General features: G+C 40.9%; 1 protein-coding gene across 1 annotated transcript in view; it reads right to left on the bottom strand.

Moving 5' to 3' along the window:
• The window catches only part of fbln2 (fibulin 2), a 98,639-nt gene extending 83,302 nt beyond the window's left edge, over window positions 1-15,337 (bottom strand). The window contains exon 1 of the mRNA XM_062986762.1: window positions 13,645-15,337. Within this exon, the coding sequence (XP_062842832.1) occupies window positions 13,645-15,337 (1,693 nt within the window). The remainder of the gene's footprint in view (window positions 1-13,644) is intronic.
• Between the last annotated feature and the right edge of the window lie 4,519 nt (window positions 15,338-19,856).

Raw genomic sequence — 19,856 nt, 5'->3', positions numbered from 1 at the left:
CAGTCGACCGTCAGTGGTATTATAACAAAGTAGAAGCAACTCAGCCACGAAGTGGTAGCCACGTAAAATGACAGAGCGGGGTCAACTTTCTGCAGAGTCAATCGCTACAGACCTCCAAACTTCATGTGGCCTTCAGATTAGATCAAGAACAGTGTGTAAAGAGCTTCATGGAATGGGTTTCCATGGCTGAGAAGCTGATTTCAAGCCTTACATCACCAAGCGCGATGCAAAGCGTCGGATGCAGTGGTGTAAAGCACGTCGCCACTGGACTCTAGAGCAGTGTAGACGTGTTCTCTGGCAATCCGATGGACAAGTCTGGGTTTGGCAGAACGGTACTTGTCTGACTGCATTGTGCCAAGTGTAAAGTTTGGTGGAGGGGGGATTATGGTGTGGGGTTGTTTTTCAGGAGTTGGGCTCGGCTCCTTAGTTCCAGTGAAAGGAACTCTTAATGCTTTAGCATACTGGCTTCAGCATACTTCAGCATACTTTCCAACTTTGTGGGAACAGTTTGGGGATGGCCCCTTCCTGTTCCAACATGACTGCACACTAGTGCACAAAGCAAGGTCCATAAAGACCTGGATGAGCCAGTCTGGTGTGGAAGAACTTGACTGGCCTGCACAGAGTCCTGACCTCAACCCGATAGAACACCTTTGGGATGAATTAGAGCGGAGACTGTGAGCCAGGCCTTCTCGTCCAACATCAGTGTCTGACCTCACGAATGCGCTTCTGGAAGAATGGTCAAAAATTATTAATAAATGATAAAACATTATGACCACACAGAGGAGTGGTAAGAGATAGATCAGAAGAAGAATGCAGGAGAACTGGGTTGCCAATTTTGCCAGCTACTTCTTCCACCAGTGAATGACAACCCAATCTCTCAAAAAAGATCAAAGATAGGAAACATAGTAAAGCTGGCAGTGTCAAGAGCCCCCTGGAAAAAGATGGGCTAATATAAGCACATCAAATGTTATGCCTCATAAATAAAAGTAGGCAATGGCGAATGAGGCCGGTATTCATAGGGTCCTGCCCTGCAGCAAATTACAGTTTAATGAGGTGCGGAGACTGCCGATCGAAGGAAGCGGCACTGGCAGTCGCCTGCACCTCCATACCCGGTGCCTAGCCATAACGGCATGACAGGTAGGCATGATACTATAATCCACGCACTCAAAGTAACTGTAGGGTATCTGTTGCTCAGTTCACTTTGTCACCCCTATGTACCCTATTTACTACTCACAAGGTACCCCCTTAGGATCTCCACTGACCAAATGTTTCTCAGCACCAACATGGTAGTGTGTGTTGTTCTGGTATGATTGTATCAGAAGCAGCAATGTTATTGGGATTTGTACCACACTACACGTTGTTTATTAGGAAAACTACTTACATCGGCGTCTCAATCCAGTCAATTACATTCTGTAATGGTGTAATACACTCAGCACCACAGCAGGCATCTACAATGTGACTCATTAAAGGATAAACGTCGTTTCAGAGCACCAAAACTTCGTAACCACATCCAACATGATGAAAAGCCACTCATCCAAGTCTAATGGCAAATACTATCTCACAGGGGACTTCAGTGTTCGCCTGGTCACCGACACTGGAGCATCCCAGACTCGGCTTTAACACAGAGAAATGGACACATGAACGTTAACACACAGCCAATTAACTTTGTGCAAACATCACTATAAAATTACCAGAGGGTTTTAACGGCTTGTTTTCTTTCCGGGCAATTTAGCACAGCAACACTCATTATGCATTGTGCCTGATTTCTTTATAAGCAACATGCTAAAACCCTTCATTCTTTAAGCAATTCCTAAATAAAAGACCAAAGCTTTTACATAGTAAACAAACTTGTCTTCCACTCAGAGAGAAAATCAATGTTTAGATATTGGCTTTGTTTCCAATTAGTGCTATGTAGGTCCTTCATACATAAACACTTCCACCACCACCACCAAGAACTGTGCAACTAAATTCGTACTAGCCGGTAGTAATCTGATGCACATTTTGCCCAATGGCTGAAGTAACTCCAGGAGAACAAGGTTCTTTACATTCACAGTTGCAGCATTTAGCGGGCACTTTTATCCAAAGTGACTTATGACTAATTATGACTAATTGGCATATGACTAAATGACTAACACTGCCTGGCCAAAAAAAAGGTCACACACTCTAATATTTCGTTGTAACGCCTTCGCTGTGGCATCGTTTCCACAAGCTTCTGCAATGTCACAACATTTATTTCTGTCCGAGTTAATTCCCCCCCCCCCCCCCCCCCAAGATCTTGTATTGATGATGGGAGATTTGGTCCACTGCACAAAGTCTCCTTCAGCACATCCCAAAGATTCTCAATGAGGTTCAGGTCTGGACATGATGGGTGCATCACTTCAGCCGCCTCTCTTCTTACCCTGATGCGCCCATCACTCTGGAACAGGGTAAATCTGGACTCATCAGACCACATGACCTTCTTCCATTGCTCCAGAGTCCAATCTTTATGCTCCCTAGCAAATTGAAGCCGTTTTTGCCGGTTAGCCTCACTGACAAGTGGTTTTCTTAAGGCTACACAGCTGTTTAGTCCCAATCCCTTGAGTTCCCTTCACATTGTGCGTGTGGAAATGCTCTTACTTTCACTATTAAACATCTCCCTGAGTTCTACTGTAGTTTTTCTACCATTTGATTTCATCATTCAAGATTTTTTTCCGACCACATTCCTTCCTCGAAGATGATGTTTCCCCACTGTCCTTCCACTTTTTAATAATGCGTTGGACAGTTCTTAACCCGATTTTAGTCGTTTCAGCAGTCTCCTTAGATGTTTTCTCTGCTTGATGCATGCATGAAACAGATGAACATCTTTTCCACGACCACAGGATGTGTCTTTCGACATGGTTGTTTAACAAATGAGAAGCTACTCACTGCATCAGTTAGGGTTAAATAACTTGTTGCCAGCTGAAACAATCACCCATGCAGTAATTATCCAATGGAAGGCTCTTACCTATTTGCTTAGTTAAATCCAGGTGGTGACCTTTTTTTTTGGCCAGGCAGTGTATATAAAGTTAGTTTTAGTTTTAGGTCATCAATGTATGGTTTGATTCAAATCCCAAATGGTTGAATTTTATTTTGTCTGTTGTGTCGGATTGGGGGACGTGACGGGTGTATTATTCTGTATACTGGGTTTCTGGGGTTGCCAATGGTTCTGATTGTGTATTGTAATGCTAGTTCAAGCGAGGGTTCTTGTGACTATGTAGAGGCTTTGATGAATCTTATGTAACCAATAACTTCTTGTCCTGTCATGGATGTAACCAAGTGTGTAAAACATGACGTTAAAATCCTAATAAAATACTTCCTAATTATTGCTAAGGCCAAGCAGCCGTAGAATATCTGAAGAATGTAATATTTTCTATAACGGACCAACAATAATGAGGGATTAACTTGTCCAACCGAATTATTATGCATCACTGAGGACTCGCACAATGGCACGCATGAGAACACATTTTAATAACATATAGTATGTAACATCTACTGCTTTTACTGAGTGTGTGGCTTAACCAATCAAACCATAAAATAACCATCATGATCAGTCAAAAAGTAAATCACTGTATCCACATCCATTTTCTTTATTCAGTTCCAAATGAAAACCTTTAGTGTCTAGGCAAGTATTGAATTCCCAACAGGGTTAATTAAGACACACGAAGAATACATCAGCACTAATTAAGACCACTATAGAATGCATCTCCCAAGACATAAAGCTCATAAGCCTTGTTGATTTAACACTGTATGCTCTTATTGTTTAGTGAGGCTAATCGATCGCACTGACCCACATTGGTCTCCAGACTCACATCACGACCTAATGGCATGTCAACACAGCCTGTGACTAAAAGGCCAGTCAAACATAAGGGTTAGGAAATCAATATACAGCTGTGGTCAACATTATTGGCACCCTAAGTATCAACCACCTCCTTGTTTCGACACTCACTGTCCATTTTATCAGCTCCACTTACCATATAGGAGCACTTTGTAGTTCTACAATTACTGAATGTAGTCCATCTGTTTCTCTGCATGCTTTGTTAGCCCCCTTTCATGCTGTTCTTCAATGGTCAGGACTCTCCCAGGACAACTACAGAGCAGGTATTATTTAGGTGGTGGATCATTCTCAGCACTGCAGTGACACTGACATGGTGGTGGTGTGTTAGTGTGTGTTGTGCTGGTATGAGTGGATCAGACACAGCAGCGCCGCTGAAGTTTTTGAATACCCGTGTCCACTTACTGTCCACTCTATTAGACACTCCTACCTAGTTAGCCCACCTTGTAGATGTAAAGTCAGAGACGATCGCTTATCTATTGCTGTTGTTTGAGTTGCTCATCTTCTAGACCTTCATCAGTGGTCAGAGGACGCTGCCCACGGGGCGCCGATGGCTGGATGTTTTTGGTTGGTGGACTATTCTCAGTCCACCAACGCTCAGGAGTGTCTTATCCACTCCTACCAGCACAACACACACTAACACACCACCACCATACCAGTGTCACTGCAGTGCTGAGAATGATCCACCACCCAAATAATACCTGCTCTGTGGTGGTCCTGACCATTGATGAACAGGGTGAAAGCAGGTTAAAAAGCATGCAGAGAAACAGATGGACTACAGTCAGTAATTGTAGAACTACAAAGTGCTTCTATATGGTAAGTGGAGCTGATAAAATGGACAGTGAGTGTAGAAACATAAAGATGGACATGTACTTTTGGCTATAGTGTGTACCTTACTGTGTTGGCAACCACTTTATCTGGTGCACCACAGGGGCAATCGATTAGTCTGCAAGTACCATTTATTTAGGATCTTAGTTTATTTTACCCACTTCTTGCATAGTTATCAAATACCAACAGCCATTTATTTCTTTTGCAGGAAGATTTATCCTTATGATGTGATTCTGTGTAATTATAATCGACTGTTATGTCATCGTACACATCCGGACGAATGATAAGTCCTGTTCAATCCATCACTGCTTGATTCATTTCTCATGAATGACCGCTGTTTCCAATATCACTCAATCTGTTACTAATGCATCAGTGGAAGCATTTGGCCGGCCTCTTTGGACGGTCACCAAGGCAGATCATTGAGACCGAACTACAAAGCACAGCCCGGGTTTGAGAAGATGGAAATAAATCAAAATAATCCTAATGATGCACAGACTCTTGTCAAGACGTTTCCTGCCAAGTTCACAACATAAATCAGTTCACTGGGGTTTCCTAACTTAACAAGCGTGTCCAGCATGACAGAGTCAAGAAGCTCTGACCCTGCCTTTTACTTATCCCCGGGTAAAAAGCTTTTGTTCATCGTAATCATTCATTTTTACTACTTTATCCTGGTCAGCGTTGGTATGGTACCAACTGGAAACACTGTAAGCAAGGCAGAAATGCAGTCCGAGCAGGGCATCAATATAAACCAGAGGACCCTGTGAACACCTTTTTCAGTCTCATTTCATTAAACCAGGGTCTATTTACATATATTCATACATATGCAGTTTAAGAATTTCCCATAACCAGTTGTGGGTAGTATTTAAATTGTATCGTCGTATCCATGTTAACCAAACGTGTTAAATTATACTTTTACTAATTGTATTCCATAGAATTGGAAGTGAACAACAACAGCTCCATCCTAAACTGCCAACAAATGTACTCAATAGCATCTTAAATTAGTGCACTACAAAAATAAATACATACATAAAAAAACAACCACCCTATTTAATTAATACATTTATTTAGCAATTTATTCATGTATAAGCTATTTATTCAATAGCTAATAAACAGCTAAATTGCTACTTATTCACTAACCTTCCACCCAGTGCAGGTGTCCTTCCGACCCATGCTACCATCCTGCCAAGTGTCCTCTTTTTGGAAGCCAAAATATGGTTAAACCATAGTATTCCACCAAATCTTAAAATGTATTTTAAAAAAATAGGTGGGTCCACCTCACAGCAGAGATTGGAACTCGAGTCTGCAACACACTCGTTGCAAATGACTCAGACTTGACTCATGACTCGTCAACAACAAGAGTCCCTAGCACGAGCATGTGTTAACATTTGTTGCCTGTGAAAATATATATTTATGCCCGCAACACACACCAATGGGTAAATGTTACAGCCAAAGTCCGGCATGGTGATGAAGCGTCGTTCCCTACTCCCTACACAGTTTAAAGTTCACTTCATTTGAACATTTTCATTACCTTTGGATTGTGATCTCACTTAAAATGGAGGAATACCCTATGTAGTGCACTTCACAGGTACAACTGGGGTGAATGGAACGCTCCTACAGAATTGGCGCTAATGGTTGAAAGACCGCTTTCTGAACCAATCAGACCTGATTTAAATTTTTAGTAAGAAATGCTGTTATTTGCATTTATTCAGTTTGCGTCACACAGATGATGCGTCCATGAAACGCTTGATTGGCTTTCTAACGAGTTAGTGTTTATACTTCACAACCGGGAAAAATTTGGAGGTTTTTAATTATAAGCACATTTACAAAATGACGGATTATATTCCTAATGGGACACAAGGTTATAAATTTAATAGCATCTGGAAGAACATAAGCTCAGGTAAGCAGTGGTTATAATTTTTTTTTGCTGTGTTTTGGATTTTGGCCACTGTGCCCTGATTTATCGCGCGCTTTTGTTTCGGAATGAAAACAAAACGTATCCGTTTAAGCTTTTAACTGGTATCTTCTTGTTATGGAAATTACATTCATTTGCACAATGACTATGAAAGTAAAGACACTAAGTAAAACGGCAAAATACAGTCATTAATCTGTTGTTTTTTATCTGAACTTACTTGTTATTTGTTTATTTCTACACTACATTTCCAATATATGTTTTGTGTATATTATATTGACTCGTGACTTGACTCAGACTCTAGCCTAAAGACCTGTGACTTGACTCTGACTCGTATTTTGTGAACATCTCTGCCTCACAGTCAGTTTCTCTGTTTTAAACAGAGAAAAGCAATTTTGTGCTGTGAGTAGTAATCCACTTTCAAATTTCAGAGGATCCAAAAGCCCCAAGCTGTACTGACTAATGTCATCCATCTATTTACTCCAAATCAGCAATCGAACTGAATTTATTAATTACACAAAATCCACCACCCTCTTACTCCATCCCCGCATGGACTGTATTTAAAATATCCTCTCCAGAGTCCCATTGTTTTGCATGTTTGTCAAAGATGTTTATCTTAATTAGTCTCAAAAATAGCAACGTGGGGTCCGCAATCAACCCGCCCGCAGATAAAAAGTGCATTCTATCGCCGGCGCTCTTGATGAACGACTTACAATTACGGTTTCCAGAATGAGCCTCTCACCCAAGACCAAACAGTCCCATGAAGTTATCAATGCTGACAGGTTTCTCAGTGCCAGTGTAAAATTAGCTTTAAGCTGCAGCTGGGAAAGGGTAAAAGGTAAACACACCAAACTGTTACAGTGAGTTAATAGAGCCTGAACAAAGGGAGGAAAGTGTTCAGCATTCCTATTCATCCTAATGGACTTTGAGATAAGCCAAATGACTCCAGCGAGTTCAGTGAACGAATGAAACATGGTGTACTTAATTATTACCAGGTCTCAACTCGAATTACACCTGATATTCAGGTTATTGATCGTAATTAACAAGGACTGTACATTTTAACACAGAAGAAAAACCCTCTGCATGTAGTATATCTAAAACCCTACTTAATTTACGACCGTGAAATGGAGTTTCTTACATTTACTTTGACTTTTATTTGATTGCAGACAGGATGAACCTGAGATATTTCATGTTTTGTCTGCTCAACTTTATTTAATTTATTAATAAACATCCATTCCTGCATTTCAGGCCTGCAACACTTTCCAAAAAAGTTGGGACAGTAAAGCATTTACCACTTTGTAATGTTGCCATTCCTTTTCACCACACATAAAAGACGTTTTGGCACAGAGGAGACCAAGCGATTTAGTGTTTCAGGTTTTATTTTGTCCCATTCTTCCTGCAAACACGTCTTAAGATGTGCAACAGTACGGGGTCGTTGTTCTCCACACATTCTCTATTGGGGACAGATCAGGACTGCAGGAAGGCCAGTCCAGTACCCGTACCCTCTTCTTCCGCGCCATGCCTTTGTAATGTGTGCAGCATGTGGTTATACATTGTCTTGCTGAAAAATGCATGGACGTCCCTGGAAAAGATGACGTCTTGAAGGCAGCACATGTTGCACTAAGATCTCTTAGTGTATTTTTCTGCATTAATGCTGCATCACAGAAATGTAAATGACCTTTGACAAGGGCACTGACACACCCCATACCATGACAGACCCTGACTTTTAGACTTGTTCCTGATAACAGTCTGGATGGTCCTTTTTGTCTTTGGTTTGTTGATTCATGACCACAATACACGTTTCCACTGTGTGATGGTCCATCCTAGATGCCTCCGAGCCCAGAGAAGTTGACGTCGCTTCTGGCCACTTGGAATCACATCATTATTTAGTTTTTTCACCTCATTACTAGCCCTAAATTGCCCCTGTCCCAACGTTTTTTGGAATGTGTTTCAGGCCTGAAATGCAGGAATGGATGTTTATTAACAAATGAAATGAAGATGAGCAGATAAAACATGAAATATCTCAGGTTCAAACTGTCTGCAATCAAATAAAAGTTAAAGTAAATGTAAGGAACACTGTGTTTTTATAACTGAATAAGCTTTGGTTCTTATTAAACTGTAAGTAAAGCTGTAACACACTGTAACTAGCATCATGCTATGAATCGGCACAGCATGAATTTATGTGTTCTCACGTTTCAACATATGATATTCATTTAGGTTTTGCTCTCAGGCTCCTTTGAGGATACCAGACTGAAATCCATAGATCTAAACTGCTCTACAGCTCCAGACGACAAGCCTTTGAGTGGATTCCACTAAAAGTGACAGGTGTTCATGATTCATGAGGTGTATTTTATCTCAGAATGTGAAGCACTGTATAATGTAAAAGTACTTTATAATCAATTTAAATTCAATACGTGTTTCTACAGTCAGCATTCATGCATTATGATTAGCACAGAGGCAAAGTTAGGGAACGGTCATTATCTGCATGACAAACAGCTCTTCTGTCTCTCTGTTATCTGACATGATAGGTGAAGATGGTGCAAGTTAAAATCTTCAAGTGTTCCTATTATGGGAAAGTGCTTTACATTGAACTATGGTCAACTCTTAAGGAAGAAGATATCTGTCATATTAATACCTCCTTATCTACCTAGACATAATAGTATGCTCCGGGAGGACACCAGTCCACATTGACCCATGTATGAATGTAAAAAAAGACCCAATTTTATAAGGCAATAAATGCCATGATGATCCTGGATCAGTGTTATTAGAAACAGTTGAGAGAGTACTTTGAATTTAATTTGATTGCAGACAGTTTGAACCCAAGATAGTTCAGGTTTTATCTGCTCAACTTCATTTAATTTATTAATAAACATCCATTCCTTCATTTCAGACCTGCAACACATTTAAAAAAAAGTTGGGACAGGGCCAATTTAGGGCTAGTAATGAGGTCAAAACTAAATAATGATGTGATTTTAAACAGGTGATGTCAACAGGTGATTGTAATCATGGTTTGGTACAAAAGCAGCATCCAGGAAAGGCTGAGTCTTTGATGAGCAAAGATGTTTAAAAACAATGTACCACAAAGAAAGATTGGAAGGGATTTGCATATTTCTCCCTCTACAGTGCATAATATCATTAAACCATTCAAGGAATCGGGAGGAATTTCAGTGCATAAAGGCCAAGGGTGCAAGCTTAAGCTGAACGCTTGTGATCTTCCATCCCTCAGACGACACTGCATCAAGAACTGCCACTCAACAATAGCTGATATAACCACATGGGTGAGGGATTACTTTGGCAAACCTTTGTCAAGCACTACAATACAGAGTTACATGCACAAATACCACTTAAAACTTTACTGTGCAAAAAAGAAGCCTTATGTTAACCATGTCCAGAAGCAGCGTTCGACTTCTCTGGGCTCTGAGGCATCTAGGATGGACCATCACACAGTGGAAACGTGTATTGTGGTCAGATGAATCAGCATTCCAGGTCTTTTTTGGGAAAAGATGGACGCCGTGTGCTCCGGACCAAAGTCGAAAAGGACCATCCAGACTGTTATCAGCAACAAGTCCAAAAGTCAGGGGCTGTCATGGTATGGGGTGTGTCAGTGCCCTTGGCAAAGGTCATTTACACTTCTGTGATGGCAGCATTAATGCAGAAAAGTACATTGAGATCTTAGAGCAACATGTGCTGCCTTCAAGACGTCATCTTTTCCAGGGACGTGCACGCATTTTTCAACAAGACGATGCAAAACCACATGCTGCACACATTACAAAGTCACGGCTGTGGAAGAAGAGGGTACGGGTACTGGACTGGCCTACCTGCAGTCCTGACCTGTCCCCAATAGAGAATGTGTGGAGAATTTTGAAACGGAAAATGCGACAACGACGACCCCGTACTGTTGTACATCTTAAGACGTGTTTGCAGGAAGAATGGGACAAAATAAAAGCTGAAACACTAAATCACTTGGTCTCCTCGGTGCCAAAACGTCTTTTAAGTGTGGTGAAAAGGAATGGCAACATTACAAAGTGGTAAATGCTTTACTGTCCCAACATTTTTTGGAATGTTTATTAATAAATGAAATGAAGTTGAGCAGATAAAACATGAAATATCTCAGGTTCATCCTGTCTGCAATCAAATAAAAGTCAAAGTAAATGTAAGAAGCTCTGTTTTTTATTATTTGCATTTTCCATACTGTCCCAACTTTTTCTAATTTGGGGTTGTATAAAAAGATGAATGCCATGACTATCCTGGATCAGTGTTATTAGCTTAGTTTGATTGCCGCATAAAAGTTACATTGTTTGGCTTGCTCCTTAGAAGCACATAATTAGCTGACCTTTTCTCATCAAGGAGACAGATGACAGAACAGCTTAATTGGTTAAATAATTAAAGTCAGGATCTGACGAGAAAAATACCCAACAGTAATTAAAAATAAAGACAGATTGGGTCATTAGAGTAACGTATTTTAAAAGCTATGTTAATGCTGTAAAGCAGCATTTGTAATGGAATTGAATGCGGAAACGGTGGTGTAATTCAAAATTCAGAAGTAATGGTTTAAGCAGACAATAAACATCAATCAAACTGCTATTGTTAGCATTATTTATAGAGTTAACCTTAATGTGTGGCCAGAATTATACTGAACAGTACGCGAAAAGTACCCGGATAATCTACATTATCCTAAAGATTAAAACCACCTTCTCGTTTCTACACTCACTGTCCACTTTATCAGCTCCACTTACCATATAGAAGCACTTTGTAGTTCTACAATTACTGATTGTAGTCCATCTGTTACTCTACATACTTTTTTAGCCTGCTTTCACCCTGTTCTTCAGTGGTCAGGACTCTCCCAAGACCACGACAGAGCAGGTATTATTTAGGTGGTGGATCATTCTCAGCACTGCAGTGACACTGACATGGTGGTGGTGTGTTAGTGTGTGTTGTGCTGGTATGAGTGGATCAGACACAGCAGCGCTGCTGGAGTTTTTAAATACCGTGTCCACTCACTGTCCACTCTATTATACTCTCCTACCTAGTTGGTCCACCTTGTAGATGTAAAGTCAGAGACGATCGCTCATCTATTGCTGCTGTTTGAGTCGGTCATCTTCTAGACCTTCATCAGTTGGCTAGATGTTTTTGGTTGGTGGATTATTCTCAATCCAGCAGTGACAGTAAGGTGTTTAAAAACTCCAGCAGTGCTGCTGTGTCTGATCCACTCATACCAGCACAACACACACTAACACACCACCACCATGTCAGTGTCAGTGCAGTGCTGAGAATGACCCACCACCCAAATATTACCTGCTCTGTGGTGGTCCTGTGGGGGTCCTGACCATTGAAGAACAGCATGAAAGGGGGCTAACAAAGCATGCAGAGAAACAGATGGACTACAGTCAGTAATTGTATGGTTAAGTGAAGCCGATTAAATGGACAATGTGTGTAGAAACAAGGAGGTGGTTTTAATGTTAAGGCTGATCTGTGTATAAGAGCCTAAATAATTCTGAGCCGTTTTCTTAGCTAACAGGAGAACAATGTTCCACCTCTTAAAACAACAACAACAGGAACCGTTCCTGATCCTAATTGACAACAGTTCCTAGCACAGTCCGAGTATTATACTCCACCTGACGTGGCATGTTTCTGACCTGAACAGCACAAGGATAAACATGAGAAAATATGTAAACTCTAATTACAGACTTTGCAAGACAGGCCCTTGTATTAAACCTTATTATACAGGAACACTCGTTATGTTCTACTGCTCTCCATCTACACACAGCAGCAGTTTTATGCAATTATAATGAACAGTACTGTACTACCTGTTACATGCCGGCTAATAATCACATTTCTTAACATTAATTAAACTGTCAAGCTTATGATGTTTAGACAATAGTGCTCTTACATGCTGAACGGTACAACCCCAAATCAGAAAACTTTGGGAAAGCATGGAAAATGCAAATAATAAAAGCAAGCGATTTAGTGTTTCAGCTTTTATTCTGTCCCAATTCTTCCTGCAAACACATCTTAAGATGTACAACAGTACGGGGTCGTCGTTGTCGCATTTTCCATTCAAAATTCTCCACACATTCTCTATTGGGGACAGGTCAAGACCGCAGGCAGGCCAGTCCAGTACCCGTACCCTCTTCTTCCGCGCCATGCCTTTGTAATGTGTGCAGCATGTGGTTTTGCATCGTCTTTTTAAAAAATGCATGGACGTCCCTGGAAAAGATGACGTCTTGAAGGCAGCACATGTTGCTCTAAGATCTCAATGTTCTTTACTGCATTAATGCTGCCATCACAGAAGTGTAAATGACCTTTGCCTAAGGGAACTGACCCTGGCTTTTGGACTTGTTGCTGATAACAGTCTGGATGCTGGAATGCTGATTCATCTGACCACAATACACGTTTCCACTGTGTGACGGTCCATCCTAGATGCCTCAGAGCCCAGAGAAGTCGACACCGCTTCTGGACATGGTTAACATGAGGCTTCTTTTTTGCACAGTAAAGTTTTAAGTGGCATTTGTGCATGTAACTCTGTATTGTAGAGCTTGATAAAGGTTTGCCAAAGTAATCCCTCACCCATGTAGTTATATCAGCTATTGTTGAGTGACGGTTCTTGATGCAGTGCCGTCTGAGGGATAGACCACGGGCGTTCAGCTTAAGCTTGCGCCCTTGGCCTTTACGCACTAAAATTCTTCCTGATTCCTTGAATCGTCTCATGATATTATGCACTGTAGAGGGAGAAATATGCAAATCCCTTCCAATCTTTCTTTGAGGTTCATTGTTTTTAAAACTTTTAATAATTTTCTCATGCATTTGTTGACAAACTGGAGATCCTCTGATCATCTTTGCTCATCAAAGGCTGCTTTTGTACCAAACAATTATTACAATTGGGTTAAAACTGTTTACTTGTACTTGGGTACTTGAGTTCAAACTGTCTCCAATTAAATAAAAGTCAAAATAAATATAAGGAACACTGCAGTTTTATTGTATCTGCATTTCCCATACTGTCCCAACTTTTTCTGATTTGGGGTTGTATTTAAATAAGAACAAAGCTTGTAGTACTCACCTTCCTGAGGCTTTTGAAAGATATTTAGAGTGTTCTCTGTCTCCTCCCTCGTCTCACTCGTCTTCCTTTCCTCCTCTGCAAGTGCTAACAGACTTTCTGAGTCTACGTTTAAAAGTGAACGGTTGGTTGGGTTGATCATCACAGGAGGAACTGTATAAACTTCAGGTTCTTTGGTTTCTCCTAAAAGTTTGTCAGGTGCTGCTGTGGATACTTCTTGTCCTGATGTGTTTTCTTGTACAGTCTCTAAGCTGCTAACGGTATACATGTTCTGTTTGGTATTCAATTCATCAGTTTCATGATTTCCGTCACTATCTGTGACATTTTGCAATGTGTGGTCCAATTGTTGCTCATCTTGGTGCACTTGTGTGTTCTCCTCTGTAGTTTCGGTGCTGGGGTAAATCTGATCTGGTAACGGACTACCCTGAGTAGTCTGCCATTGGGTTGTAGTTACCTCAGTTTCTGGTGTAGTTTGAGGTGTAGTTGTAAATATAGTCGCTGGAGAGTCGGTGACTGGTTCGCTGTATGTGGTGTCCTCGTATGAATCAAAAATCTCACCATCTGTGGTTTCCTCGAGGGTAGCAAGAGGATTACCGTCTCGGTCGCTTCCCTCGAGTGCTTCTGCATTGATATCGTCTTTGAGAAACGTTGGCTTTTCTGTTGAATCTCTGTTAATAGAGAATTGTAGTTCTTCTGTCTCTGTGTGAGGAATCTCCTCTTCGTTTGCAGAAATATTCAATTTTGCCTCTTCAATTATTGGGCTTTCAATTTCACGACTATGATTTGCCCCATCTGTCCTCTCTTCCTGCAAGAAAAACCAGGGTTTATCCGTGGCTCCTTCATGAACACCAAATTCCTCTTTAAGTTCCTGCTTTGGTGCCCTGGCCTGTTGGGGGGGTACGTTCTTTTCCAAATCAGAAACTGAGATGATACGCGGCTCCTGTGGAGAAGCTATCCCGTGCACAGACGACTCTGTGGTATCCGTGGTTGAATAGTCATAGTCTTCGGTCTCGTCTTCATCAGAGTGGCTTGACGTCGGTTTAAAAGGAGGCATGTGGTGACTCTGTAGAAAGGGTTTGGTAAGGGAAGATCTCGGGCCTTGGTGGTTAAATACATTCCTGACAGGAATACTCTGATGTCTGTATAGCGCGTTTTCATCTGTAGTGGTGGCAAGCATGGGTTTATGGACCTTCCTCGGGTCGCAGTTTGGAATCGGGTAGCACATTAATTTCCCTCCATCTTTAGGGCAATGGCAGACCTGACAGGTGTCTATGTGGAAGGAATGACCAGCCTCGTACTTCTGGCCTTCGAACACGCATCCGACTCGTTCACACTGAGTACACCCATCCGTTGGCTCGGACACCTCAATACAGTTCGGTGGAAGCTCTGGACATGGGATGAAATGGCAACTGATCCTCCCACCTCCCTGTGCGCAGGAGCACTCTGTACTTCCAAAATCCACAAAGTAAGACTCCCCCTCCGGCACTCGGCCGTTTCTGTATCCAGCGTTTACACAGTCGTAGTATTGGTAGCCCTCACACTTGCAGCCGGTTTGTAGACAAGTGGAACAACAAGCCCCCTTTTCTAAAACTTCCTCGATGCAGTTATTAAGAACAGGGCAATCCACTCCGGTACAGTCTTTCTGGCAAAGACATCCACTTACACAGAGCAAGAGCAGCAACTTTAACAGTCCCATTCTGTTCTGACAAAGTGAGCTGCCAGTTATCAAAATACAACACACACAGCTGACAAAGTTGGATGCTGGTTTCCGCAGTCTTCGAGAATCTGACAGAAGGTTCCCTGTTGTCTTATAAACCGGCAGCAGCCAGTGGAACCTAGAAGAGAGTTTGACAGAAAGAGGGGGAAAAAATGGGGAGGTAAACTGGTAAGTGTTTTGCAGTTCTTGTTTGCTTTTTCAGGCAGAGGTCATGGAATTTAAAGTCAATGATGTAAAGCTTAGCCTCATACACCCATGGAAACTGATCTCTGTTAAAACAAATGTCATAAGTACCTGCTTTCAATACCTGAAACATTGGGCATAATGCAAAATAAATACAGTATGTAGGTCCAACAAATGACATCAAAAAGAACAGTGTTACATTCATGCAGCTGCAACAGCAAAACCTATTGTTTATCTGAGGCTGCAGAAGTGCAGAAGCAGAGCATAGCATGTTCCTCTTAGCGTATTCTATAAGAATAAGCTGTTAGCTGGTTACACCGATCAGGAATAACATTATGACCACCTTCCTAATATTGTGTTGGCCCCCCTTTTGCTGCCAAAACAGCCCTGACCCATCGAGGCATGAAGTCTGACACCTTTCTATCAGAACCAGGATTAACTTCTTCAGCAATTTGATCTACAGTAGCTCGTCTGTTGGGCCAGCCATCAATGAGCCTTGGCCGCCCATGACCCTGTCGCCGGTTTGCCACTGTTCCTTCCTTGGACCACTTTTGATAGATACTGACCAATGCAGACCGGGAACACCCCACAAGAGCTGCAGTTTTGGAGATGCTCTGACCCAGTCGTCTAGCCATCACAATTCGGCCCTTGTCAAACTCGCTCAAATCCACCCACTAACAGGTGCCGTGATGAAGAGATAATCAGTGTTATTCACTTCACCTGTCAGTGGTCGTAATGTTATGCCTGGTCGGTGTATAAGCAGCCTCTTAAGAAGCTCTACACATTTCAGATGAGACATGTGCCACTACTTGGCCAGCTTTGGTGATATGTCTTTGGTTAAAGTCACAAGTACAATGGGGGGGGGATGTCTGTACCCTCTTCTGCTCCAAAGTAAAAACTTGAAACTGGGTCATTGGACCTTGGTGGCGTTAATACCTGCTGTGTCAATGGTAACTTATCAAAACTACATATGGTACTATGTCTGAAGACAAAGGCATACTTACCACTGTGATACTATATACATCTATAAATTACACTTTGCAATTGCTTGGGAACTGAAGAGACTGCTCAACCATGGTCACTGTTGGCTGATTTCCCTCTTTATTATGCATTACACATTTTCAATAGGAAACAGATTGGGCTTTGATGAACTCTCATACTATGACAGATGTTGGCTTATTTCACAAAAACAAGCTAAAACCTGGACTCATCTGACCACAGCACACGATTCCAACATTTTTAGTCCATCTAAGATTAACTTAGGGCCTAAGAACTTGCATAGAATTGGTTATTTTTGCGTAATAGAGTTTTAGGTTTCAATTGACAATGGTTTTTAGAAGTACTTCCAATCCCATGTGGCTATATATACGTATAACAGCAGCAAGATGGTTTCTCAAGCAATGTCATCTGAGCTGAGATTTTTCATATCTCCCTAGTCTTTTCACATTATTATGTATGTCATGAGCCACAATTTAGCCTTAATCCTAATCATAACCCCCCCAACATTTTGAGTATGTTTATATATCCAAAATAAATTGGTCTCCTTAAAACACACAGGGTACAAAGGTACACAGTGGAAAAGGTGCCAATCTTATGCCAAGTGCCAAGTACAATGTGCAATGACAATAAAGGATTCATTCATTCATTCAATCAATTGACCCAGACCACCTAACTTAACCACACTCACCAATGATCTATAGGCAGTGGTAGCTTAGTGGTTAAGGTACTAGACTAGTAATGACTGGTTCAAGCCCCACCACTGCCAGGTAGCAACTGTTGGGCCATTGAGCAGGGCTCTTGACCTTCAACTGCTTAGACAATACACTGTCACAGTACTGTAAGTCGTTTTGGATAAAAGCGTCTGCTAAATACTGAAAATGTAAATCTAGTACACCCAATAAACAACAAGATGGAAGAAAACCAGAGTACCTGAAGAAAACCTCTATGGACAATGATTAAATATGCCAAACCACACAACAGAACTCATTGTAGTAGGAAGGCATGTTGGATCAGTTAGTAAATTTGGTTTGTTTTCCTAAATGGTGCCCTGTCTAGGGTGTATTACTGCCTTGCACACTGGTAGCAACAGCCTCACTAAGTCTCTGACCAGTACGAAGCTGTTAATTACTAACATGAATAAGTGATTTAGCAGTGTTACCTTTAAAAAGGGGGGGTAAGCAAAGCTATGTAGAGGCATAAAAAGGCAAGCTTTTAAGTATTTTCCCAGTGTTAGCTAAATTGCTTTTGTATGGACTTGCCCTGGGAATCATCTGGGGAACAGATTCTATTTGCTTTGGAGGTTGTTCAAGCACTACAGAACTGAACTTTGGTTTACTTCATTTTAAAAATGTGTAACAGCCTAAAAGAAGTATTTACAAATACATAATACAGAATTTGTTCAAGTTTTCCACATGAAGGAGCATGCTTGTAAAGATACTATACGTGGAGTAGTGCAGGAATGTTGTATACAGTATATAGCACTGTAATAATACTGGAGGATTAGAGTTTTTTAAGCTTTAATTATTTATTCACATTTTATTACCAGACATCCCAAGTTGCAAAAACTCATTTCAGGGAGGTACCCCCGGACCCGGACCTCGACCCCCCAAGCCCAAAAAACCCCCCAAAAAAGCTAAAAAAAAAAACCTCACACCAAAGGATATGGGTGATAATAGAACTTTTAGGAGCTGCTAACTGAGTTACTAAGCTAACTCTTCGCGTCACAAATACATTAATGTGTACTACATAGTGCACTAGATAGTGTAAAAAATTATAGATTCATGTTCCCTACATAGTGCACTAGATTGTATATTAGAAAATAATTTATGTTCCTTACTTAGTGCAATAGATAGTGTACTAGATAATAGACTTATGTTTCTTACATAATGCTTTAGGTAGCGTATTAGTTAACGGATTTAGGTTACCTACATAGTGCACTAAATTGTATATTAGATGAAGGATTTATGTTCGCTACATAGTGCACTAGATAGTATTTTAGATATGAATTTATGTTCCCTATGTAGTGCACTAGATAGTGAATTACACAATTGGTTTATGTTCCCTACACAGTGCCCTAGATAGTGTATTAGATAACGCATTAATGTTCACTACATAGTGCACTAGAAAGTATAACTAGATGTTTATTTGTGTTCCTTACATAGTGCCCTAGATAGTGTATTAGATAACGCATTAATGTTCACTACATAGTGCACTAGAAAGTATAACTAGATGTTTATTTGTGTTCCCTACATAGTGCACTAGATAGTGTATTACATAATTAATTATGTTCCCAACATAGTGCACTAAATTGTACATCAGATAACGGATTTATGTTCCCTACATAGTGCACTAGATAGTGTATCACATTAAATTATGTTCCCTACATAGTGCACTAAATTGTATATCAGATAACAGATTTATGTTCTCTACATAGTGCACTAGATAGTGTATTACATAATTAATTATGTTCCCTACATAGTGCACTAAATTGTATATCAGATAACAGAATTATGTTCCCTACGTAGTGCACTAGACAGTATAGTAGACAGTTGACTTACACGTAACTTTATGCAAAAGTAAAATAACAAACAAGCGAATTACAGAGCGCGCGCGCGTGCACACACTTATATACACATTTAGCATATAGACATTTCGAACTGCATGCATTCTCTGTTGTTGTCGGTCACGCGGTGCGCGCGTGCACACTATCTGTGACAGAATAAACAGAAATAGCGGGAAAGTTTGTGCTTACCTGCAGCGTGTGCTCGCGCGCTTTCATTCCTGTGAGAGAAGTTCCAAGTGTGTGCAGCCTCACAGCAGCTTAAACTCACTAACTGTACCGGCGAGCAGCCACGGCCCCGGTAAGTCCAGCACTGAGGGGAGGGACACAACATACAGCCTTTCCCACCATATTTCATTCAAACTAGAGAAAAAAAGTCCTAATTTTCGGTTTCCTGAGATAAACGCTGTCGTGTGGTGGCTGTAAATGCTACTAGTTAGTTAACATGGGTTAGCAAACGTGTCTGACAGAGTTAAACTACCTTCACCGTCTGCTGCTATTAACAGAAAGAAAACAGGTATTCAACTTTTATTTTCTTCTTTCAGTGACACACTATAAAATGTGAACTCAATTTATAGGCTATAATAATCTATTGTTAAATAACAAACCATTGTTCCAACACAGAAATGTAATATATAACAATATTTTTCCACACCTGTAAGGTGACTTTATATTATTATAACAAGTGTTTACTATGGATCAGCCATAACATACACTAACTGTTCATTTTATCAGCTCCACTTATCATATTAAAGC

The sequence above is a fragment of the Trichomycterus rosablanca genome, chromosome 24, assembly GCF_030014385.1.
Source record: "Trichomycterus rosablanca isolate fTriRos1 chromosome 24, fTriRos1.hap1, whole genome shotgun sequence".
NCBI lineage: Eukaryota > Metazoa > Chordata > Actinopteri > Siluriformes > Trichomycteridae > Trichomycterus > Trichomycterus rosablanca.
Note: the sequence above shows the minus strand (reverse complement) of the source record. Positions and strands in the feature narration are given on the sequence as shown.